Raw genomic sequence first — 25314 nt, forward strand, 5'->3', positions numbered from 1 at the left:
TGAAATCGTATCGGATAAACAGGCAATCTTCTACATCGATTCGTTTAAATTAACTAATTATTTACTTCCCATTCGAAAGCTTTGTACGTACTACTATCTTCGTTTCTTCGTAATTTTCTACCCTTTCCTCTCGAATGACATTTTACATTGTCTTTCTTCCTCTTCTCTCCTCGTTATTGCTAGTATAGTCCAATCAAACTAATCAACACGAATAATTTTATTACTTTCACGTGGATTTGCGTATGCGTGTATATTTCTCTATTCCCTCTCAATTGCTACATTTTCCTTTTCTCTCTCCTATCTCCCATCGCTATTATACTTCTTTCATCCTCGTATCGTCGCGTTCTTCTTCGTCACTTGCTCTCTCTCTCTTTCCCTCCCTCTCTCTCACTCTCTCTCTCTCTCTCTCACACGCACATACACACACGCGCGCGCACACACACACACACATACACTCTCTCTCAATCTTGTAATCGTTTTGTTCGTTTAAATATTTATGCTTTATCGTTAAATTAGTACATAGACTTTTAGTAATGATGCAAAGATACATATTTTAATAAGGCCCAGTAAGGCTGCGTGGGTCAATCAACTGTCCCACGAATAATTCAATATACGTACATCTTTCGTGTTAAAAGTTACCGTATGCTCGTTAATTAATTTTTAACTTTTTTCTATATCGTTTGGACATCGCGCGGCGCGTGTCGTTCAATCTTTCTTTACACACGACGCGCCGTTTTCTATAACGATATCAGTACCGTGTTTCGTTCGACACGAGTTTTATGAAAAATCTAAGGAAACTAAGATTATAGACGAACGTTTACTAGTTTGTCTAACAACGAAAAGGAAAAACTGTTGTTCCATTGTTCGCGATCTTCTTCGAGACCATCGATTAATTATTGTCATTTTGTATTGTTCGTTATTACTTGTAATTTACACGCCTCTTCAACTTGTCATTGCGTATCTATCGTCCTATCGAGTCAATCTCCTTCGACTAATTATCATTGGAAAGAGTCTCGCGCCTTCTCGTGTAACTGGCAATGCGATTGCTACATACGTATGTACAATTATTCGTACGTGTAATTGTTTATCCGTATTTTCTTCTTTTTCTCTTTTTTCTTCTTCCTTCCACGTCGCTTCGTCGAACGTTTATCCGATTGACGATGATCTAATGCAATTTTCGAACTCTTCTCGCCGATAAGAACACAGATAGTACGCATGTAAAAAATCCGGAGAAAACCCTTTAGGAGAGACTTTGTCTTTTGATGAACCGAATAATTGTTACGTGTACTTTGTTAGGTATAGTTACTGCCTAGAACATGTGCGTTACGAACGTACACAGTGTGCACGCGCGAAATTCGCGCGCGAGTCTTTCTTTTCTAATACCCTTGTGAAATTGGCAGGTTGTATTTATAAGAGACTGGAACTTTTATAAAGTTGTTTTATAACTTTGAGTTAAGAAAAATGTTTATCTTACAACACCGTTGTGACGTTTTCAACGATTCATCCTATCGGCTGTTATTATGGAAATATTGTTGATTAAGTTAGTTAATAAATAAGAATTATATTGTGATTTTCGTTAATCCGTTTTGCACTTAAGACCACCCACCCCGCCCCACCCGCACCCTTCCCAAAAATTCCCACCCTCCCATCCCTGCTACATCGAATATTTTGCGTCTTTTTTTTTCTTTTTCCTATTATCGTCCCTCGTGTGTATGTATCTATATTTCATTTATACATATATGAACATGTAGATACATATACATATAAATCTATCATGTACGCATGCATTTTATAATATTTTTTGCTTTTTTTTTTTCAATTTAAGTCGTTTTCTTCGATACTTTCAAACGTTTCGCATAAAAAACAAGGCAATCAGATTGAGTTTCTTTTTTTTCTTTATAGTTTACACTTAAACTTTACGCTCGTATTTAAATATTTATACTCGGTTAAATCACCTCGAGTGTCTGTATGTATATATAATATACATACGTAATACATAAACCCTAAAATTGGAATCACTCATTTTTACTTTCATTAGTTCCTTTCCCTTCGTTTTCCTCTTAATCGCGCAACTAGTACGAAAAGACTAAGCTCCTAGCAAGAAGTTCGTTTCGCGTAGCTTCTTTCCTCTCCAAACTCCCTTTGAATCCCGTGCTCTTTGCCACGAGCAATCATTAATAACGTGGCGTGGAAACGAAACGAACGTAATTCTTGTTGAACGGTGGTTGTCGGTCAAAACCAACCGACCGTTCTTTCCTTTATACGTTTCTCCTTTATTCGTGCTCCTATTTCCACTCTTTTTTTCATCCAGTTACGTTCGCGTTACTTTCACGTTCCCTTCCTTTCACACGTTTCCTCACGCGCTCTGGCTCTCGGTCTTCCTCTCACACGCACACACTCGCTTCATGTCCGTTTCTATTTACTCTCAGCCAGCTCTTATTAATAAACGAGCAAGTAATTTAGCTACAAGTCTTATTAGAAAACGTTCACGTTAACGGCTGAATCCGCGTTTCTTCTTTGCCCCGTTCTACCCTGAACGCTTTCAGATCGCGATTGCGAATCCGGCGATTCGTTGGGTGTGGCGACCGAACCACCAACGAGCGAGAACGCGCGATCCGATCGTCCATTTACCATCCAATCGGAGCCAGTTTATCTAAGAAGTAAGAAGCCTGTCGGATCGCGAGCAAAGTCGAAACGCGTCTAGTTTGCTTTCCAACGAACAACTTCGTTACATTCCGCCACGAACTACGTATATACAGAGCGAATGGAAAATTGAAGTAGCACGCTGGTGACGACCACGACCTACTAAACGGCCTCGTCGCGATCAACAGCCACGAATTCTGCGGCCAAAGCGTTATGAAATTTGACGATATCGAAGGAACGCCGGACGAAGATCCGACGCGTATAAATATGTATACCGTACCTCGCTGAAAATCTCGAAAAGGCCGTTTCAGTGGACGCACTAGCCTCTTCGAATGGACTTAGAGTCCGCGTACAGGCTGCGTACGAACAGCATACACGGAGGGATTGTAAAGGGAGCGTAAAGGGAGCGTAAAGGGAGCGCGAAGGGAGAGCATAGAAGGAGCTATGTATGGAGTAGAAGACGAACGTTTAAGGGCAGCCGCATTCGTCCACTACCATCTTTGGTAGATCTCTCTTGATGATGTTGGAGTCAGGACCGTAGTAGATCAACGACATCGGCGAGAACTTGAGGGGAGCGCAGCAGGGCTGCATGCCAGCCAGTCGATCCATCTTTCGGTATTCCTCGATCACATGGGTGTAGTAATTGAGGAAGGTGTCCGGTGTTCTGTGTCCGGCCGCGCAGTCTCCCCTGCAGTAATTCGCGTAGTACCTACGCAGATCGAATAACCCGTTTACGTTACTCCAGGTAGTTTCCATAATTTTCACAAGCAAGTTTTTCAAAGCGACGATACCAACTTGGACCAACGTCCGTCATTTCGTGTAACTAGAGAAATTCTCTGTCCGCGATCGGCATTGTTACCAGTTTGGTCGAAGCAAGTTCGGGTTGACGAATATTTACGCGAAGGATTAATCTGGCAGAGTTTTCGTCGATATATACAGTTCAAGGATATCTATATTTACGGTAAAATAGAATTGTATTATACGGTAAAATAGAAATTGTATTTAATTCGGGAAAATTTGAAGCAGATTATCGAATTTCTGTTTCCCGTGCGTGCGTGTTCCCGCAGAGCGGCAAACTTCGTTAAGCTCCAGACAATTCTGTTTGCAATAATTGCTGGTAAGTTAAGGGTTTAGGGCCGTTGCACTTGTAAGCGACACTCTGATTTCACGGGATACCCTACGAATGACTTGCAGTTACTGATCGACGGCTGTGCGCGAAAGTACCGTCTCGTGCTATCGTACAACGCGTAAACCCCACTCCACTCGTGTCTGCGTACGCTAACTCGATAACAATCCGATCGGCAAAACAACCATCCACCCCGACGACGTTGTGTCAATAATGCAACACCTCGTTTGTTCCTTCGACTGGGTGAAACTATACACAGCACTGCAAACTCGTACTTTTCTGAACCTAAGTTGACAAACAGAATCTAGGAATTTCACCGAACCACTGAGAAATCACCGAATAACAGATACCACGCTATCGATATCGTCCGTATTTTTGCATATTACGTACACTTTGCGTGTTATCGCGTTGTTAAATAAACGCGTAAAAATCCGCTTTGTAGCCTACGACGATTTCGATCGCTCTATCGATGTCGCAAAATCGAAGATTGCATTTTAAGTTGACGACTCGAATAACTTTAGCTCACCTTACGTCGCAAGAGGATCGCGCTTCAGAGTTTTACGATACTATTTCGTTATCGTCCTTACCCTTGAGGAGCGATTATCCAGTCGTCCCAGCCGAGTTGAGAAAAGTTTACGTAGAACCTTTGCTTGCAGCATTGACCCTTTATAGCACCGCTGCACTCGATCGCTCGCCTTCTAACACGTTTCACAGCCGCGGGATCCGTGCGGACGACTAGGAAAGGCCTATCCGGATCTTGAGTACCTGCGAAACGTAGTTTTTCGTAACTTTCTGATTATTCGCTAATACTGCCACGAGACACGATTATCACGTTTGCAATAGGCAAATTTGAAACGAATATAAAAATATAAAGATATGCTTCGAGAAGATCACCAAAGCGTTCGAACGGTTGATTATTCGTTGTGTTAATTAGCCGTAATATTGAGTGGAACCTATGTTCAATACGTTTAATCGCATTCAATATGTTTAAGACACTGTTCATTTTCTGCTGAAAGTGTCGCTAGGAACCTGTAACTCTTACACGTTCGAACGTGTTCTGTAGTTTCGCGGTGTCTTCAAATCTTACGAAACGATCACCGATGATCGACCGATTACAGCGCTGACGATATTTCTACGCGTTCAAACAAATATTCCGTAATAAGTCGAGCATCTGTTGGGAAAAGAAAACGTCAGGATAGTTGGATACCTTTTGCGTTTAAAGATGACTCGATTACGTGCGGGGAATGTCCGTCAAAGGTCGATACGTAGACGTGCGAACCACATCCGGTACAGTCGACGAGCAACGTTAATTTATCTCTGGCGGTATCCCGACTCGTCGTGTACCAACTGTTCACAACCTTGGTGACGTCGAACTTGAGCCAACCCAGTTGTCCAACGTTTACTCCCAGCGACGTGACCATCTCCAAGTATTGACCTAGCTCCTACGAAACCACGCGTATATCCATTTATCCGTTTTTCACCAGGGAAGGAGAACGACCGCGAATTATTTTATTTTTCACCCTACTCGGCATTACTCGAAGCTTCCCGATCGGCTGAAACCCGTCAACCGTAGTCGCTAATATTGGACGAACGATTGGTAAGACGACTTAAGATCGCAGTACGTTTTAACGCGATTACATTTATATAAGTCGAACGAAAGTGGTCGAGCGTCCTTTTTCTTATCGCTATCGTACGTATAATTATCGCACGAAAATTCTAGATGCGACGAAGAGCAACTGACACGTGGCACTCGTCGAGACAAGTAAGAAAAAGAGCTTTCTGAAACGCTCTGTATAAACGCGCGCATTCGGAATATTCAGTAGCGAAAAACACGCGATTATAAAGGGAAAAGTATGAAAGTTAATTACTCGACGCGTTACATATATGCAACAAGAACATCCAAGCGAATCTAAATAATCGACCGGTTAAGATTACCTTTCCACGCAAGTGCGTCGTGTTGCCGCAGCGTACTCTAAATACCCAGAGAGTAATATTTCTTTGGTTCGTTTGACTCTGACGATGATGTTGATAATGGTGGGCGTGCCTGAATTCCACTCTGGTCCAGAGGGTTGCTCTTTTGATCCTCAGTGGCTCCAACGCGGGTTCTCCACTGGACATTGGAAATTCCAATAACGGCTGTCCGTTCAGCGTACGTCCTGCGAACAAGAAGCATTCGTTTCGTTAAAAAGAGTCATCGAGCGAGATAAAAGACCACGCCAATTTTTATGTCTATTTGAATTTTTCGTTCCAACAACGCGACGCGATAGCGTGAAATTGAAACGAGAGAATATCGGTAGCGACTAAGAAGGACTCGTGACGAAATCCGACAGACGTAACGAGGATTACAATCAAGATGAATTTCTTTTTCAGAGGTGAATCGCTTTATCGTTCGAGCGTAATCTCGCCCGTATATAACCGCTCGTTATACTACAAAAACTGTCTAATAGCAAGAACCAAAACGAATATATGTAATATATATATATATGTATACATATAGAGAAAAAGAACGCGAGATGCAGGGATAAGGAGAGAGAAAGTGTAATGCACTCGGCGGTTGGAAGCTCGTGTGCCAGGAGCAGCGTGTGTTGGCGGGAGACACAGGGATTCGCATATACATAGGAGAGTGCGATGAAATATAAGAGGCGAGAGAAGGTTGTTCGTGTACAAGCGTAACGAGAGATACATCGAAGCTATCGAGCAGTGCACGCGTAGACACGGGCGCAGGTTAACACACGCGGATCTGCAAATATCGGTGTCGGTGTGTGCGCATACTGTGAAAGCAGCGCGGCTTTATCCCTTAACGGTTTAGTGAGTCACGGACCGAGTGCCGTTGGAGGGACGAGGATAAGCATGGGGTGTCTGCCACCCGTCTGTCTTCCGCCTTCCATTCCCCGCAACCCGCGCTTCTTCTCTCTTTCGCCACTTCACCCCTTTCATTTCGTTCCTTACCCTCCTCTCTCCGCTCACTGTCCCGTTATTTCCTTTTCTTTCCTACCCTTGTGCAGCCAGCCTGTAGGCACCACCGACACTGACACCGTCGACACCGACACCGACGCCGACACCGACACCGACACCGACACCGACACCGACACCGACACCGACACCGACACCGACACCGACACCGACACCGACACCGACACCGACACCGACACCGACACCGACACCGACACCGACACCGACATCGACACCGACGCTCAGACCAACACCAACGACAACAACGTAGACACCGATACCGACATAGACACAATCGGAGACTCCCCTACTAGAGCCAACGACGTCCACACCCTCAACGTTACCCCCGACGTCTATGGTCTAGAGTCTAGAGCGTCGTGACGCCAACCACGAAGATATTCAACCTACCGATCTTTTGGCTCTACTCGTTTAACCCTTCAAGTATGGACCAACCGATATAGAAGCGTACAGTCACGCACACGAAGAGGTAGAATATTCATATTCGTATTCTAAGTTAGATCGTTGCTGGATCGTGCAGTTTCATGGACGCGTGGGAAATTTAAAGACGCAGGGAAAGGAGAAATTTTCGTAGTCGAGAAGCGAACGCGGGAGAAAAAGTCTTTAATTCGCTGTCTTTAATTGTGTGCATTGCGTGATATAATTATCCGCGGTCTAATAATTAGTCGAGTATTTGTTTTTTATTAGAAAATCGTACGAAATCGCGCGTCTCTTTCGCTATCGGCATCCGATGCTATCGTTAATGGATAGATCGCGTTCGTTCGAAGCAAATGAAACGGAAATCTTTATTACGCGATCAATATCGTCCGTCATGTGCCACGACCAGTGGAGATTTTGGCTCGTGGATCGCCAGACTCGCCACAAGGTTTCCAGCAATTGTCGTTTCCCGAGCGTCCTCTTATTTCGATGAGACGGCACGGCGGCGTCAATTCTTTGTCGACACCGGGATTTCTACTGCAAACTGACGCTCCTGTCGTTATTTCGTTAAGGATTACAACCGATTTTCGATCCGATACTCTCATCTCTAGTAGAAGAGAAGGAAAGAAAGGATATTCGTCGCTGACAATGGGAGATAAACGACCAGAAGTAATTTAGTATTTTAACGGAACGCGTACACGGGTTCTCGTATCTACGATCTCGATTTCGTAGAACAAGACGTCGAAATAAATGCTACATGTTTCGTATGTATATATCGTAGGATATCTTGGCCTCCTTTTCGCTCCTTCTCGTTCCCCTCCTTTGCTAAGCGGATGACACGGTCCGCGATAAGGGTGAAAATAATTTTCCTTTATTCTCCGGTCGAACGAGCGTGTTCTAGGGATCGTTTTGTAAACCGTGAAATCACCGCGTAACGTTACTACGATTAGATTAACCAGGGGTTAGGATAGACGTTGTCTGAGACAGCTAAGTTTCAATATCTTAAGATTCAGTCTGCAACTTTACGCAGAATAGTTAACCCTCTTATGCAACCGCGTCTCATAACTATAATACAAAGCCATCTAAGAACGTACTATTCTTATTTGCCGTGGTTAACACGACGAGAAACAAGGTATTTATTCTTGTTTCATAATTATAGAATTAGGAATACTTTATTTTCTTCTCGATTCCCTCTGATGTCCAACCACAAGTAGTATTTCCATATATTTGCGTTTCGTTGCTTGATACAAATTCATAGCGAAATCATCGTTTGCCGATTAATCGAATCGAACGTATTAATTCGTGTAGGGAGTTGGCGAGGAGTCATCTTTTTCGTCGACGTGGAGAGCGACGAATTCGTCGTCGTTTGTAACAGCCGTTAAGCGCGCGCGAACTGACGAATCGAGAGAGGCGTTGTACGACTTTCGTCCGGCCTCGCTCGAGTTTCGAGTGCATCGTGTGTCGCACTTTTCGAGGTCGGTGCATCGGGTACTTTTGCCGCTGCGCCGCAATGCGACACACCACTGAATCTCCATTCCCATTTTCTCGCTTTGATAACTCGCATCTTTTTCGTATGGGCAACCCTGCGTACGAATATCGCTCGGTCGATGGTGCAACGCCGAGTTGATATTTGCCTCGAAACCGATGCCTCGTTATAGAAAACGCGTATTCATCTTTCGATCGCAGCGTTGCGAAAAAGTTGGAAAAATTGGGAAATTGTGGAGTTACGATTAGGTTGCGCGAATATGCATCGCCGCTCGCAAATATCCGCACGCTTGCTTATATTCCGTAATGTACGTTTTCATTAGAGGAATGCGAATATATCAAATTATAATGATTTTATTCGATCGATCGAGCGGAACGTTTAAGCAAATTCTAAAGGCTGGAAATTTCCATTGGTCCGAGTAAAGAAATCGTTACTTTGCGTAGACACGGGACGATTTGTGGATCGTTGGAGTAGACAAGATTTAAGGATGCCATTCGCTGGATCGAGAGCGCTTGGGTGGTATCGCATGAACACGATACGCACGTTCTAAACAGTAATAACGACGAATGCTTTCGACTCTCTATACAAAATCAGAAATAAAAAGATTCGAAGATGGATACAAAAGCACGTACGATATATTGATCCATCGATATACCGAGACTCGAGTTACGTATCGAAACCTAGAAAATCCGAGTGTAAAGATACAAAGTTTGTACATAATATGCGAGAATATACGAAATGTTCAAAGTATCCACGATTATAATATTTACTGGGCGAAACGCGTTATAGGGCTATGCCGTATTACAAAGAGCGATGCCTATGCCTTGGCTCACTATCGGATGAACGTTGGTTCTAAGAAAACTTGAATCGCTTAGTAACTTTGCCATCTCATTAAGCGTAATTTCCCTGCGATGTGCGTAATTTTGAATTGTATCGAAAATTGAATTGTATCGAGCAGAAATTGAAGATGCTGATCATCTTAACCCATTTCTATCGCTATGTTCACAAAGATCTTAAAATCACGAAAAATATATATACATTGCACCTTTCACCTATACCTTTGATACGTACGTGAAGCTAATTGTAAGAATCCTGTCGTTTATCAGATTTAAGATGTCACGATAAAAAATTTACGCGTGTCCGTGGGTGATGAAACGATAAATCGTGAAAGATCGCTCGCAGCATCGGGAGCATCTTATGCAAGAAGATGACGGAATAATATCTTTTGATTCCGCGGTTTCCTCCCCAAGTCTCGTTCTTTTTCTTTCGCTGCTGTGCGACTGCTCGTAAACGAGGTTAGCGCGATCAAGGGAGGATGTGCCCGTAAATTTGGTGTGGGAGCATGTCACTAAAGGAAAGAGGGGTCTCTTCGTCGCCAAGTCGTCCATTTAAGACGTCGCGCAGCATAGTAACGCAGAGGAAAATCGCTACGAATGAACACTGAGTAAAGGCGAAGAAAAGGGAAGACGGGAGGAGACATAGAGGCAAGGAGTAGGAGTTAACTTTGTAACAAGAAAGAGAACAGAGAGAAAGAGACAGAGAGAGAGAGAGAGAGAGAGAGAGAGAGAGAGAGAGAGAGAGAGAGAGAGAGAGAGAAGGCAAGACGAGCAAAAGGGGGTGGAAAAAAATGAAACATATATATAATTTTGACAGTATCGATCCAAAAACAGGGTAACAAAGTTGTTAATTCGATCCCAATTTACCCACTTCGACGCACTGCCCATTACCTCGTTTGGCTTTCTGGATTATTTCATCGAAATACATGAAAAATCAACTACAAAAGTTGTACACTAGTAGCAGGGGAATATAAAGAATGTTAGAAGAAATGTAACGAGATTTCACGGAACAATCGCTAAAAGTAACCTGATGAAACATCGAAATAGTTTTCTTCTTCGTCGTCGAAACAAGGGGAATTTCTTCGAGATGAACCGATAACCGTTGATTCGATACGTCAGTGTTCTTGTCCGAGAAGAATATTCGCTAGAACTGTTCTAGAGATAAGGAGCAAAGGTAGTTGGATCGTAGGGGTGCGTCGAATCGCTAAATCGATGTAAACTAACGTAAGAGAAATAAAAATGCGAGCGGTTTCCTACGAACATTGGGATTAGATGGGAACAGGGGAAAAAAGAAAGAACAGGAATACGAGCTGCGTTGATAAAACTACCATGAAAGTGTATGGGGCAGGAGGGAATCGAAAGAATTTCTTTTATCGGCAAAATGTTAATAAACGTGGCTGGAAACATGGATGGGTAAATAAAGAAGAAATAGAGAGGACGAAAGAAAACTCCGTATCGTGGTACTTTGAACGAGTCAAGGAAAATTTAGGGGACTGCTAACTGAATGAGTCTGTCAGAGTGCGGGGCGTAGTCTGAGACAATCGACGTAATGTTCGAATTCACCGCATGAATTTTCATTGGAAAATAGACGAAGAAGAATCGAAGAAATAAATCGTAATGTTACGAGTTTTATTTGCACGCAGGGTCGTGTATCCGCGTCAACGAGAGTCTCGATCGCTTCTGCGAACCTCGAACAAACGAGAAGCGTATTCTTCCCTATTTGCACGACGTAATTCAAATAAAATTTTTCTTACGAAAGAACGATAAAAATACGAACGCGTAAAACTTGGGACAGGTTTGTAGAAATAAGAAAACGATATAGGAACGTTCCATCTATCCGAAGATCATGCGTGGAAACACGCATCCGTAACAACAGTCCAAGAGGAAAGCAATGCAAGGACAGAGAAACATAGGAATCGCGAAAGAAAAGGAAATAAGAAAATCCGAGGAAATGTTAGCTTGGCAATTAAGCGATTGCGGATTTTGTCATTAGGTGATATTGCCAACCCAATAGATAGAAACGAGGATGTAGAGGCAGGGCAAAACCAAAAAGTCGACCGATCGATGATTGTAACGTTAAAAGGTTATTACGTTGCGTGTGTAAAAACGAAGTGTTGAAATTTATTAGACGACTGGGTGAGATAGAGCGAGATCAGGCGACAGGACGAGACACGACGCGACTCACGGATGATGGGAATCGCGGCGGTACTATGAGAAACGACATCGCATGCAACGTAACTTTGTCGCTACCACGTTCTCTGTCGTCCACGGTCGAGAGTCCAACACCGTCGACCTCGGTGCGAATCTAATTACGGAACGACACGATACCGATGCGTTGCTCAATAATATCGTGTCCACAACCTCATGGTATATCGCGTATCTTATATAGGGCCGAGGCGATTGACCGTAATACGGTCGGTCAAATAAGAGGGTCAGATATAGCTGGTTGGTAACCCTGATCCAGATCTATCGTCGCCACGTGGTCGTTCGCTCGCTCCTTCGTTCGCGCTACCTACCCTCGCGACTCGCGATTGAAATCACGTGCTCGCAGGTGACGACTACCGATTCATCTTGCTTCGAGCGTTGCGACTTTTTTCTGATCGATGTTCCACAGTCGCCGACGCGAATGTCGTTTAACGTCATCGGAGTTTCGAATCCACCGCGTTTTTCTTTCATCGACAGGTTCCATCGGCGAGAACGACTCTGAACATCAGACTTCCTGTGAGCCAGACGCGTAACCGAGTTTGAACGCTTTCGATCGAACACGGCGTTCGAACGCAAAAATTGTCTAAAAACCTGGAAATGGAAGAAATTCGTAAGGGGCGAAAATACAGCGGATCCGCACGATGTACGAAAGTTTCTAAAATGGCTAAAGAAACGTAACGTAAGCAGACGTTTCTTCCGCACGTTAAATACGATAGTTACGCTCTGGATAGTTCAGAAACTTCTGCATATTACGCGCGTGCCGTGCATTTTTGCATCTACCTATCCAAAGTATGTACACGATATAGCTGCGTGTATAGAATTTAGCGGGCGGCATAAATACTTAGCTTCCATTCCTATAATTCAAATATCGATTAGATTTTTTAATCTATAGAAAACGAACGTCGTTTTCCTATTTCAGTCTAAGATTGTAATACGCAATACGATGGTAAAATGTACACGCTAATGGCAAAAATAAAACGCTGCAGATGAGAGATTCACGTTGGTAAAGTGACCACAAGTTACTCGAATTTAGGTGATTTGACTAATCTGAACGAGGTTCTAGGCATGTCGGTCGATGTTACAAACAAACGGTTGATTCACGGTGTAGAGGAAATGGACTGGCTCGTTTGTACGATAACAGTCCAGAAGGTTATGTTCCTGGAAAACGTGTCTATATCATACTTGTCGCGTGTTTCGCTACCATCCGCATCGCGAAGTAATCCGTTGTCGCGGTGATGTTATCATAGCCGTCGTGAATTCACGTCATAAATTACATTCGATAAATTACATTCTTACACAGCGTTCTGTTCTCCGAGTATACCGCTCGTTCTCCAAATTTCGAATCTTCAAAGTGTCCGACCGCTCACCACGGAAACCTTTCACGTAACGCGTTTTTCGTATCGTACGAAATTTTTTGGAATTTGCAACGTTTGTTGAAATATAACGGATAATTGACTGTTTAAATATTTTCGACTTGGGCAAAGTACCTTGTAGCTTCTATATGCGCGTTTTCGGTTTTCTTTCAAACTTTATCGGTATAACGTGCTCGTGTCTCGCGAGAGAAAGTAGCGAAATTTCTAAACGTTTCGTACGACACGTGCGCTGTGTATGCGACGCGTTTCCTACGTTTCCCTTGCTCCTCGAAAAATTTCAAAGTCTTGGACGTGCCCCCGCGATCGATAAAATCACGGAATGCCGATCGATCGGATCGAATTCCACGCAGCTTTAACTCGTACCTCGCATTCGCGTATCGCGATTCTCGCTTTGGATGCGCCTCAATGTCCTGTACGTTTAATTTCCAAAAATGGAAAGCCAGTCGCTTTAAGTCGTAAAGTTGATCGATTGACTCTGCGGAAAATATGAAACGCATTCGATTGCGGCAAGGGGTTGGCGAGACGAGAAGAGAGGGGCTGTGAGGTAGGGGGTTGAAGGAGAAGGAGGCAGGAGGAGGAGAGAGACGGGAGAAGGGTAGAGGGTGGCGCACGGGGTAGGGTGGCAGTGGAGGGATGAAAACGGGGCGTTTCCCAAGGCAAAGTATCCCAAGTCCGGCGAACAATTAGACGACTCGTACTCTTTTGTTAAGGGGCATGATTAAGGATTCTGTTCGCGTCTAGGCGTTTTGGAAAAGGGAATTCCGCGCTCGTTCCACGCTATCGCCACCGAGATTGTTTCGATCTTTGAGTCTTTGACCGGCCTGTTCCATTCGTTCTTTGTATCGACGAATGTCGCTGAAATTATACGATGCACCAAGGAGATGAGCAACGATGTTTCCATCTCGCGGAACGAGAAACGCGAATTCGAATGAAAATCGCGTCGATCGTTCGCCCATGGGCATCGCCACGGGGTAAAGGAAAAAGCTCGATGACTTTTAATCGATCTTTGTATTCCATCGAAGAGAAAACGATGGGAAAGGTGAGAGATCGTAGTCGAGAATCGATCAAATGAAAAAGAAAAAAGAAGCAAACGAAGAAGAAACGTTAAGTATAAATATGAAACGAATGGAGAGAAGACGGGAGGAAAGATAGGGTTGGGATATAAAGTCGGAGGAAAGCGGAGGAAGCAACGGTAGAAACAGCACGAGCAACGCAAGCAACGGGATAGAAGACGGAGAAGCACACCCTTGATTTCTATCCTAGAGCGGAGAGTGTAGTGCGGTAGGATGAGGAGAGTCAAGAGGGAATAAAGGGGGTGTAGTAGGAGATGTACGAAGAGCGGCGCCCAGCTGGAGCCACGTGCATCGATCTGACTACAGGCGCCAGCCGTCCTATCCGTCGGCTCGTTCGTCCATGAGTTCGACCCTGTCCCACTCCAACGCATGTCGAACCGTACCATCCCACTTTGAACATCCCGTCAGCCTCCCTGCTCCGACGTTTCTACCCGTATCCCGCACCAACGTCGCCCGACCGCCACTAGCATCCACCACCTCCTTCCTACCTCTTTTCTACCTCCTTCTTCTTTTCATCCTCATTTTCTTCTCGTACAAGAAAAAGGAGGCAACCAGGAAGAAATCTCCCTATTCTTCCTTTCGCACGAACCCCGTGCAACGCAGTGTCTTTTAACCTACGCGTGTCCTATTCGAAAAATTTGTCCATGCATTTGCCCTCAGGTTGAACGAACTCGCCACTTCGCTGCACGACTTTCTCAGATACAATTTTCTGTCGTGCTTTTTCCCTTCTTTCTTCCAGACGATTAAAGAGATACAACGGTATAACCTTAGACGAACATCGCTGGGAAACGATCGACGATCCGATAAGGAAGGTAATCGTTGCGCGATCTATGCAACGAACCTAAACTATTAGCAAAGAAGCTATGTTTTGGGTAGATTTTAAAATTGCTTTCTCCTTGGAAATGCCCGATTCACAATTGAAATCATCGTGGCGAAGGGAACGCTCGCTCGACTTTACTTCGCTTCAGTAAGACAGTTGGATATTTTGAAAATATTTAATACACGAGTCTAATACAACGCTGTACATTCGATAAAATTCGAACGAGATCTACCCAATTCTCGAATGCTCTTAAGTTCGCATCGTGTATAATTCGTTTTGAACTATCGCCGGTATCATGCCGTGTGAAATTGCGTATCGGTGAAACACATTGTAATTTCCCGATCCAATATACTGCTTGAGCCTCGTCCAGAGACTGGATCTCGTTGCCATGAGCGGCGAATATTTTATTTTCTAGCGACAAAAGGGGAAGAGCCGAGCGAAAATGCTTTTAACCCTATATGGAGGGTTGAGGATCGTAATGGTGCAAATTGGTCCACTGCTATTTTCCATAGGACAGGGTTCTCAGCTTATTATTGTAAAAAAATTCATTATATTTTCCAAATCTTGAAAATGTGTCACGTCGGGGGATGAAATTGTAATTTTATTGATTATAAAACTAAAAGGATTGTATCGTCTTGATGGTCGATCCAGTTATGGCAGCTTTTATTTTACCAAACTAGGAAAAGTATTATTGATCCACGCGACTCGTTATTTTCTATAAAAAAGGGTGAATCTACTGTCCAAAAGCCTGTTATAGTTTTCGGACAGATATTTCGATTTGAATCTTCCGAAGCATTGCCGTTCGCGAGAAGCGACGAGAAACAATAATTTTAACATCTCCGTTCGTATTCAATCGAAAGAATAGGAAGGGGAAGGTGAAAAGCAAAAGGATTTCCGTTTCGTTCGTCACGATTTGTACGTACAACGAATTACGACGAGTTACGAGTTACAAATTGCGAACTAGTGTCACGAGTTACTGGCTGCGACCGGCCGAGCTTTCACAGAGAATCGCGTTCAACAGACTCGTCGCCAAGTCCTTTTAAAAGAGAACAAACGTCGAACGCGTATTATGCCAACTCCTGCTCCTATAGTGGAAATTTATTACGATAAGATCTTTTTCGGCGATGACGAACATTTGAAGGAACGGCGAAACGGATATCGCGCTCGTCGTGGCCATTTCTTTCATATTATGGCGGTACGCATCGCGGTACCTACCGTATCTGCCACTGTGAACGTTCCTCGACATTTTTTCATTTGTCCTCTCTCTTCTTCCTTGCTCTTGTCGCGCAAACATTTTACCAAGAATCTGAAAACACCCGATTGCACGAATACTGAAACGAAATTGCATCCGAACGCAATTGCAGCTCGACGAACCTTACAAGGAATTAATAGTCAGACAGAACGAGTATTTTCAAAATAATGTACGGGCGCCATAAGTGCAATTCGCGAAAGAATTTGCCGAAATTCGATCAGTCCGTAAATAAAGTTACTTGATTATCGTCCTGGAGGCTGACATCCTAATAGAGTCGATTCTACGACGTGGAAAATCCTAGTAACTTGAATCAACTCACAAATTCGACGATCGAACCTTGACGTATTTTCTAATGTTTTTAGGAAAATTCGACGGAACTTGGTTTATCCGAGCAGGTCGAAGGACGAGACAACTCGGATAATCGAGCGGGTTGGGTAATAGTCGGAGGTTTGCTAGCAATCTCCAATTGTACAATAATTTATTAATTAACAACGTTAGTAAATTGAAAATGGAAAGCGAGAAAAAGCACTAGAATCGCTGAGGAGGATTTTATATCGGGATAGAAAAGTTTCCGACTCGTAAATCGATCTCTCGGTTACAGCAAGGGTGTCTTGCCTTTTGTAATTGTTTTAAGGCACCCGTAGCATTTTTCTATATGAACAATAAGTAGATTGCGGACTTTTATGCGTTTGTAAACAAAAATATGCAAGAATGCGAATAATGTCGAAAGATACGCGAGATATTCAAAGTAAAATACTAGTTGTAAGATATAGCAGGTGAAGCAAATCTCGCTCGTTTAGTTGTTACCGTAAAGGCATGAACTTGCATAAATATCCGCAGTCTAGTAACAAGTGATAAATTGTAGAAGCTTGGCAAAGGCGGTACCAATCGCATGCGATACGTAACTTGTTAAAATGCACGAAGTGTCGCAACTACTATAATGCAAGTTAATAATTGATTTTTAAACAAATATATCGTCGTGTGTAGCTGTAACGTTATCGGGACATCTACTTACATCGATCGAAAAGCTCTAATAAATTTTACTTTATTCGGTATTGGTATTAATATTCGCGTAATACGTGTACCGTATAGAAAATTGTCGATCGATATCAAAGAAATAAATTCTTACGGCTTCTGAACAACTATAAAAGTGTTAGAAAACGAAATATTCCGACTCATTTGCACCAATGTACATGTAAAGGATACGCTAATGAACATTAAATAAACAAGGACAGGAAGAAAGAAACACGAATCTCGATGTTAATGAAAAACATTTTAAGCGATGGAAACAGAGTAATCGGATCGATCGAACGAATCCGAACGATCGTACATAAATAGGAATTATTTTCGTAGCTAAATGGATACATAAACGATCGTACATAAATAGAAATTATTTTCATAGTTGGGTAGGCCTTGTGCGATTGAAAAAATCTATGTCTCGCATCTTTACGTAAAGGCAGATGGTTTAGACAGAAAATCAATTAGACCGTGTTCTTGTGCCGAGAGGTTCGAATAATCAGAAAGTTGCTCAACATAGAAAACTTTCCACGGAACGAATACGATCCCAAGAAAAGATTCAACGAAGAGGAAAAGAGAAGAATCGTCGGAGAGAACATTCGGAAATTTGGCTCCCGTCTACGGTAACACGAGTATACATATGTATATTCCAGTATAACTAATTATTAATTAAGCAACTGACGACTGCGTTTAGACACGACAGTGCAATTCCCTGTCAAGAACGACGGTTTCCTTTCGAAAATTACTGCCAGTTATATCGTTCGATAAATAATGGCCAGGCTATATACGTTGGAATAATTGAGGAAGAATGGGAGATGCGCATGCAGCAAGAATAAAGGAAAGCATTTTGAGATTTTACTTCGTAATTACAAGCAAACAATCGGTTGTTTATATATTCAGATATGCGAAACTTGTCGCGTTTCTTATCTTCTGAATGATATCGATATTATAGCATGCTGCCATGAAATAACGACTAAATATTTTTAGTTGAAGGAAGAAAAACTAAGAAGATACTTTGGTTCACTTGGATGCTCCGAAATGACAAATAAGCCGTGTTATTTAAAGAGCATCGTCCTTGAGTTATCAGTAAATTAATCATCGGTTGCTATCTACGTAGTTACTTTTCCCGAGCAACCACTCGATACACGCGCGATTTTTAATTTAACTTAACGTATCTAGTAAAATAAAATTCGAAGCTCGATTCTCTCGTTAGGTAAACGTTTAAACGTAAACCGGTTGCTACGTAGCAGATTAATCGCAAAGTTCTGCCGTTTACTCGTAAACCTGGAAATTCTTGAAATTGTTCGAGTCCTTGAAATTCTTCACATTGTTCAAATGCTTTCTCATATCTATTCTCTCCATAAACTATTCTTCTTCACCTCGACGAATTTGTCTAACGCATTCTTCGCCACTGGTATTTTATATCTTTTACGCTGGCAATCGCGATACTTCCCTATACGTTACACCATAACGTTCAATTTCGACAAAATATCGTACCATTGTCCACTCTGTCGCTAGTTATCGACAATTTTTTAGTCCACGAAAATGTATCTCGTTTCAATCGTCTCGAAAAATCTAGCGAATCAACGCGTTGAGAATCGATCGGATCGATTTATTTCCAACAATTTCGATCATTTTCGTAACGAACGAAGAAGAAATTTGCACGCGATTTTTGCGGCGTTCCATGTTTCGCGTTCCACGAAGCTTCGCCTCATCGAGACCGAGTTTCGTCGTTTCCTATTCTTCGATCTCCAGCATCCGGTCGTATTTGTCCGGCATCTAAGTCGCCCCACTTATCTGTGTGCGAACGAGATTTATTCGAAGAAAATCTGGCTAGTAAACGATGTTCGTACACCGAGTCAGGTGATACCACGGACTATAGAAATTTCGGCGTGTTACGCGGCTCAAAAAGGAAAAATGTGGAAGAAAAGTTACTCCGCGCCCCTCCCCCTCCCTCGTTGCTGAAGAGATCGATACGAAAGAGGCGATGGTGCTTTATAGTTTCTTTAGTTTCTTCAAAAAGAATGACGTGTTCACCGGCTATGTATAGTGACGGCAATATTAACGTTAAAGTATTACGCATGTCGTATTGTAACACGCTTATCGAGCAACCGATGTGCGCCGCCAGGGCGACGACCACGAATTTGCGCGCGTGCGAAATATTCACCAACACCCTGTACTCTAACAACCAAACCAAACGACCGTCTTGGAATATCAGAGTCGTTCGTTTTATGCTTATCGCTGTTTGTCGCCACGACGAATTAATCCTGCTACGATCCTCTAACATTTTTACTTCCATCTTGCTCTCGTTTCGGCAAACAGAAAAGATTCCTTAAGGTTGACACGCGCTTGCAACAACCGAATGCCGATTAATACGATCGTCTATCGTAGCGTGGTCTCGGCGGATCCAACCGATCGCTCGTTCCCCTTAAATCACCGAATCATTGACTCTGAAACGTGTACCAACTTTTTCTTTACGAGATGGCATTCTTATAGGTCTATAACTACTAGTTTATACTAGTAAATACTAGTGCACCTGATATTAAATACGAATTGAACGATATATCTATCGTCTCTTTTGATTTGTCCTATAAATTTTTCCCCTTATATTTCTATCCTGTTTAACTGAATTGTACGGATTTCGAAAGTGGAGGAAACTAAAGTTTTTCCTCGTTTTCCTTTTGTCATCTTTATCGTTACTCGTTCTAATTCATAACTATCCGTGTAACGTAACTTTGTTTGAACGTATCTCGAAAAATAAGAAGCTGCTACTAGACAGGACAGTGTAGTATTGAAGATCCTGTGGAAACTTTTTACCAATATAGCGTGTGTGTCGTACGAAACATTTTGCAACTTCGTCAGCACTATAACGAGACTATCGCGATTATATCGGAGAAGTTTGAAGGAAATCTGTAAACGTACATAGAAGCCAGTGATATTTTACCATTTTTCTACCAAATACGTGTTTGCAGCGAATGTCTCGTAACTTTTACGTACGTTCTCAGACCAGCTTCAAATTTGACCAATACGACGACGACAACCGTGTCTCGTTACACAGGGCCAATGAAATATTTGTCAAATATTTTATACAACACACATATATGTAAAAGTTTCCTATGACACGTATTCGTGTGCCACTGTATACGCCGAAAGAATTCGTTAATTTAACCACGACGAATACGATAGGAATGACACGGTCGTAAATGCTGGCCAACGTGTTTCTTGTAGCTCCGGCTAGCTCTATTACCCTTATTGTTAAACTTAGAGTTACTGAACTACAGAACGAACTATAGACTGTCGTGGCGCGACACCCATATCTACGAGCCACGTGGCTTCAGCCGTGTGGCCACGCATGCATGCGAATCAAGGTGTCGTTCGTGACATTTTCTGCGTATATGTACCTCTTTTCCTCTCCTTTTCTTCGCCTAAATCCACCCTCTACTCGCACTCTCTTTCTCTCTTTTCTATTATTCCCAGCAATCCTGTTGTTCTTTGGCGATTCATCTGCTCGCGATTCAGGCAACAGGCCAATCGACCAAGTGGACTGAACGAACCACGTATTCCATTTGCAACGTGGTGGTTCGCGAAAAGTCCGATCGAACGGAAACTAAATCGTCGACGGTAATACAGCGACTCACGAAAATTCTCGAATACTTACCGCAGAACGCTCTTACAGCGGCTGCAAAAAGTATTTCTATGCCATTGTATTCATTAGGTCATTTACATAGCGATTAATTACGCGTGTTATATAAACCACATTAAAATTGTATCCACGCCGTAACGAAACACCACTGTTGCGATTATCTGTACAAAGTTGGAATAAAATTGTAGGTAGCTGCATGCGTGCCAAGCTACGAGACGTTTCGCGCAATTGTACATTTGGCAGAGATTGCAAAAATATCCGAACGATCGATTAATCGTTTTAACAACAAACCTTGATATTCGGTGGGACCATTTTTAGCCGCTTGTCGGTCGAGAAACGTAAGAGTTTCGAACGATTTTTATGTACCAACCACGCCTTTCTATCCGTTCAACGATTTCCGTTTCGTCATCGGCCGATGATCGTCGAATCGATACCGTCTCTAACAAAGAGAATAAAACTGTCCATATAGATTCGCGTGAACTAATTGTAAGTAGCGATTTGTTGGCTCTTATCGATGTGTGGCGTTAGAACAACGTAATCGATACTAATAGCGCAGCGTGATATCGTAAATCTAACTGGATCGAAGTAATTCAGAAAATTAGGAAAGACAACTATCGTTTGGAAAACTGTGTGGTTCGTAAGCTTGAAGAAGGCGTGCGCGTTTCAAGAGCTTGTGCGACGAACGACCCACGACGGACGACGAACAACGGACGACGGACGAATGTCTGGCAATAAGAAGACGAAGGATCGAGCGATGAAGGACAAAACTGATGGAAGGGTGGAAACTTACCAGGTTCGGCAAACGTGATGATCTCGGAGGTTCTCGCGTAGAAATCGTCCATCTCCTCTTCCGGTTCTTGGCCCTCGTGTTCGCCATAGCCTCGATAGGAAGAAGCGATCCTCGCGTTGTTGTCTTTCGTAGAGCTGTCGACTCGTTGATCGAGATTCCTATAGGAGTATTCGTCGGCACCGTAAAGGAACTCTGCGGAGTACACGTTCTCGCGATCGTTCCTCGATCTATCGGAAGATGGATAACGAGAGGACTGAGCCTCGGCTCTGTATAGAGTTTCGAGAGCCAAGTGCCTTGGTACGGTGGCCAAAGTTCTGTTCACATCCGGTCGTGCCCTAAGGCCGAGTTTAGTGAGTATCTGGTGTTTGATAGCCTCCAACCTTAGGTCGTCCGGAGTAGGCGTAACGGTGTCCTTCCTTTCGGAACCACCGCCCCTATAGTGCGTCTCGTGTATATGTTGTTGTTGGTCTTGTTCCTGTTGATGTTCTCTGTGTTGTTGGTGGTGTTGCTGGTGCTGCTGATGCGGACAACCTGGACATGTTTGATGATGATTCTGTCGCGGTTGTACGGGCGAAAATGTTAAACACCAGAGCGCCAACCCTATAAGAAAGACGTTCGAAGGTGGCAAGGATCCTCTGTATCTGAATAAAATGCGAGAGGGGGGTAGGTGAGATCGTTGATCTCGGCACGATCGACTCGAAGCGATCGATGGATCGTACGTTGTGGCGGTAGGAGCGTCTTTGCCAGCGGCAGCATGCTGATGAGCACGGCAACGCCGATCCCGGCACTCGATCTTCTTCCAGAACCTCTCGTTTCGACCTGCATTCGAATTGAGTCCTGATCTGTACGACACCTGGTGCATTTCGGCGGCGAGTCACCTCCTCCACCCCCACCACCACCTCCTCCTTCCTCTGATCTTTCTTCTCTCTCCTTCTCGATCCGCTTCCGGTTCGAGCAAGGTATCTTTCGATTTTCTCGATCGGCGATCACCACCACCGATTTGGTCACGTTCGCTTCTAATCCTATCGGTACTACGAGTCGGATGAGAAACGGTGCCGACCGCCGAACCGATCGCGATACTGTTACTATTACGATCCGAATAAACGGGATGCTCAGTGTCCGTACAAGGAGGAGTAATCCTCGTTTCCGAGCAACGATACAGAGATAAGAGGGCGTGACGACCACGACAGGAACCTGTTGAGAAGGTAAAATTCGAGTGGGACGGTGACGACGACGATGGCGATGACGACGACGACGACGACGACGGCGACAGGGAAAAGGCATTCTCGCCTAAACCCCCCATTACCAACTACCCGGTGCCGCTGTTTCAGGATCGATCTCACCCGCAAGATGGACCGCCGTAACCGGGTACACCCTGCTCGCGTTTTCGGCCATTCGCGCTTTCGTTTCCACCGATTGCACGTCCACGGGTACGCGCCTCTAATTAAATATCTTTTTTTTTTATTTTTCGTCCCCTTGCTTTTCCTCTTTTTCCTTTTTTCTCCTTCCTCTTCTTCTTCTTCTTCTTCTTTTTCTTCTTCCTCTTCTTCTACTACCTCGTGACCTTTCCTCTAGCCTCTTCTGGATCTTCTTTTTACTCTTTTACACGTGTAGTTATTTTTTATCTTCACCAGCGTGTTACAACAGCCCTACCTTAATTTTTCTCTTCTTCCCTTTCTTCCGATTCTCCAACGACCGATTTCAACTATTCGACTACTCGACTGATTGTTACATGGGGCACGAAATCGTTGACCCGAATCCCTCGATACGACGATACGATCGTATATTCTTCTAACGGGCGGTCAATTTTCAAAATCGCCCACTAAGGTCTTCTAGACTTTCTCGGACACTTTCTATGCGTACCTAATGTTTCACTACGGCTAAGGTCCTCGGAATGATGCACCATTTAAAGGCTTGAAGCGACAGCACGTACAACGAGCGGCATTTGAGCCGATTTTCAAATAGAAAGCCTTTCGATGATCGACGAACGGTTCTCCGGATCGAGTCCTTTGCGATCTACCCGTTGTCTTCCCCTGTCTCTTTCACTCGCCTAATGTCTCTTTATTGTCCGTGGAAAATCGGCTGCGATTCTGACCGAAGCGTGCTCCAGACGTGTCCTTTTGAAATTGTCAAATTCCTCGCGCACATCCTTTTCGATCTATGCAATCAGATTGAAAATTCGAGGCAAGGTGGTCGCGTTTCAGCGAGAATCAACGAAAATTCTTTTTAACTAATCGACAAACTGCAGCGATCGACCTTTACTTTTCTCGTATTCTCTTACTTCTCGTTCCCTTTCTTTCCTCTCTTTTGCTTTGCTCGCCGGTATCATCCACGATAACGACGAAACGCCAAAGGATCCCTATAACGACCGAGGCACGCTTGTCGGAGGCGCGCCGGACACTGAGGGGCATCCACCACCACTACCAATACCGATACCACCACCGCCTTACCATCACCGCTAGCAGCAGCAGCAGCAGCACCAGCAGCAGCACCACCAACACCACCAGCAGCAGCAGCACCAGCACCAGCAGCAGCAGCAGCAGCAGCAGCAGCAGCAGCAGTAGCACCACCACCACCACCACCACCAGCGTCGTAGCGACCGTCGCGACCGTCGCGACCGCCGCCACCAATACCACCACTGACCAGTGAAACACTATCCACCCACCCACCACGATATAGATACTGCAACAATCGGCTAAACTCCCCGATAACTTTACGTAGCTGATCCCTCGTATACGTTATGCTTGCAGCCGTTCCTCGACTATTCTTCTACCTACCATTTACTGTATATTCATTCGACGTCCAAGCATTTGTCTATTTTTCGTTTCTTTCTTCCAGCCTGATTATACGTACGTGCAACGGTACCGCCTAAAACTCGAGCATCTCTAGAGGGAAGAGTAGGAAAGACAAATACCGTGCGTATCCTGTCTCGTTCGAGTTACAGGTTACGCGTGTTCTTCATTTCCCTAAAAAATGCCTAACGAAGTAACAGCGAGAAACGTATAGATAGATATGCGACTGGGGAGATAGGGTAGAAAGGAAGCAGAGAGAGAGAGAGAGAGAGAGAGATGGGGGGAGGGAAGACAAAGTGGGTTTGGAACAGGCACCACGTGGTTCACGCGTGGTACCGCGACGCTTCCGTTTCGTTTCTCTCTCGCTCCACCCTGGCTATTCGAAAATATAATTTGCTATAAATTCGCACGAACAAACGAATTTCGTCCTACTAATATGTCTCTATCGTGGAAAAGCTGGCCTTTACGTTCGATTTGTTGGACCGGCGATCGTTCGATTTTGGACAACTCCTGATTTTTCACCGACAAGAAGCCAAAGGGGACGGGTATAAACGGTTGAACAGTGGCAAATTTGTTGGACGTACGAAAACACGATTGTAATAGCCGTGTCGTGTCGATGGCGTCTGTAACTTTTGCGGTTCTCGACAGTCGGTGTAGAAAAGCAGCAGAAAAGATAGAAAGAAGGGATAGAGAGAGAAGCAAGGTAGCTGTAAGCATATTGATCAGAAGACGGTAGTTGGCCTCATGCCACGTGGTGATGCTGCGAGAGGCGCCGGACTCGTATTATGACCCAAGGCTTCTATTCTCCTCTCTTACTTTCTCTACGATTTTCCTATACGATCCTTCCCTTCTTTCCTCTTCTTTCTCCGTC

General features: G+C 43.9%; 1 protein-coding gene across 1 annotated transcript; it reads right to left on the reverse strand.

Moving 5' to 3' along the window:
* Positions 1–1650: 1650 nt before the first annotated feature.
* On the reverse strand, positions 1651–24259 carry LOC126923763 (inhibin beta chain). The gene is made up of 5 exons (XM_050737539.1): positions 21652–24259; positions 5705–5925; positions 4977–5211; positions 4357–4534; positions 1651–3352 (listed from the first exon to the last, which is right to left on the reverse strand). The coding sequence occupies exons 1-5, from the start codon at positions 22511–22513 to the stop codon at positions 3112–3114; spliced, it is 1737 nt and encodes a 578-aa protein (XP_050593496.1). The 5' UTR covers positions 22514–24259; the 3' UTR covers positions 1651–3111.
* Between the last annotated feature and the right edge of the window lie 1055 nt (positions 24260–25314).

Source organism: Bombus affinis, chromosome 13 (assembly GCF_024516045.1).
Source record: "Bombus affinis isolate iyBomAffi1 chromosome 13, iyBomAffi1.2, whole genome shotgun sequence".
In the NCBI taxonomy this organism is placed as follows: domain Eukaryota; kingdom Metazoa; phylum Arthropoda; class Insecta; order Hymenoptera; family Apidae; genus Bombus; species Bombus affinis.

Bases quoted from the DNA above. Each gene is read 5' to 3' on its own strand.
- LOC126923763 (XM_050737539.1), bottom strand. From the start codon at position 22,513: ATGCACCAGGTGTCGTACAGATCAGGACTCAATTCGAATGCAGGTCGA. The intron at 5,926-21,651 runs GTAAGTTTCCAC...TCTTGTTCGCAG, and splicing joins CATCACGTTTGCCGAACCTG to GACGTACGCTGAACGGACAG. The intron at 4,535-4,976 runs GTATCCAACTAT...TACGTTTCGCAG, and splicing joins GTCATCTTTAAACGCAAAAG to GTACTCAAGATCCGGATAGG.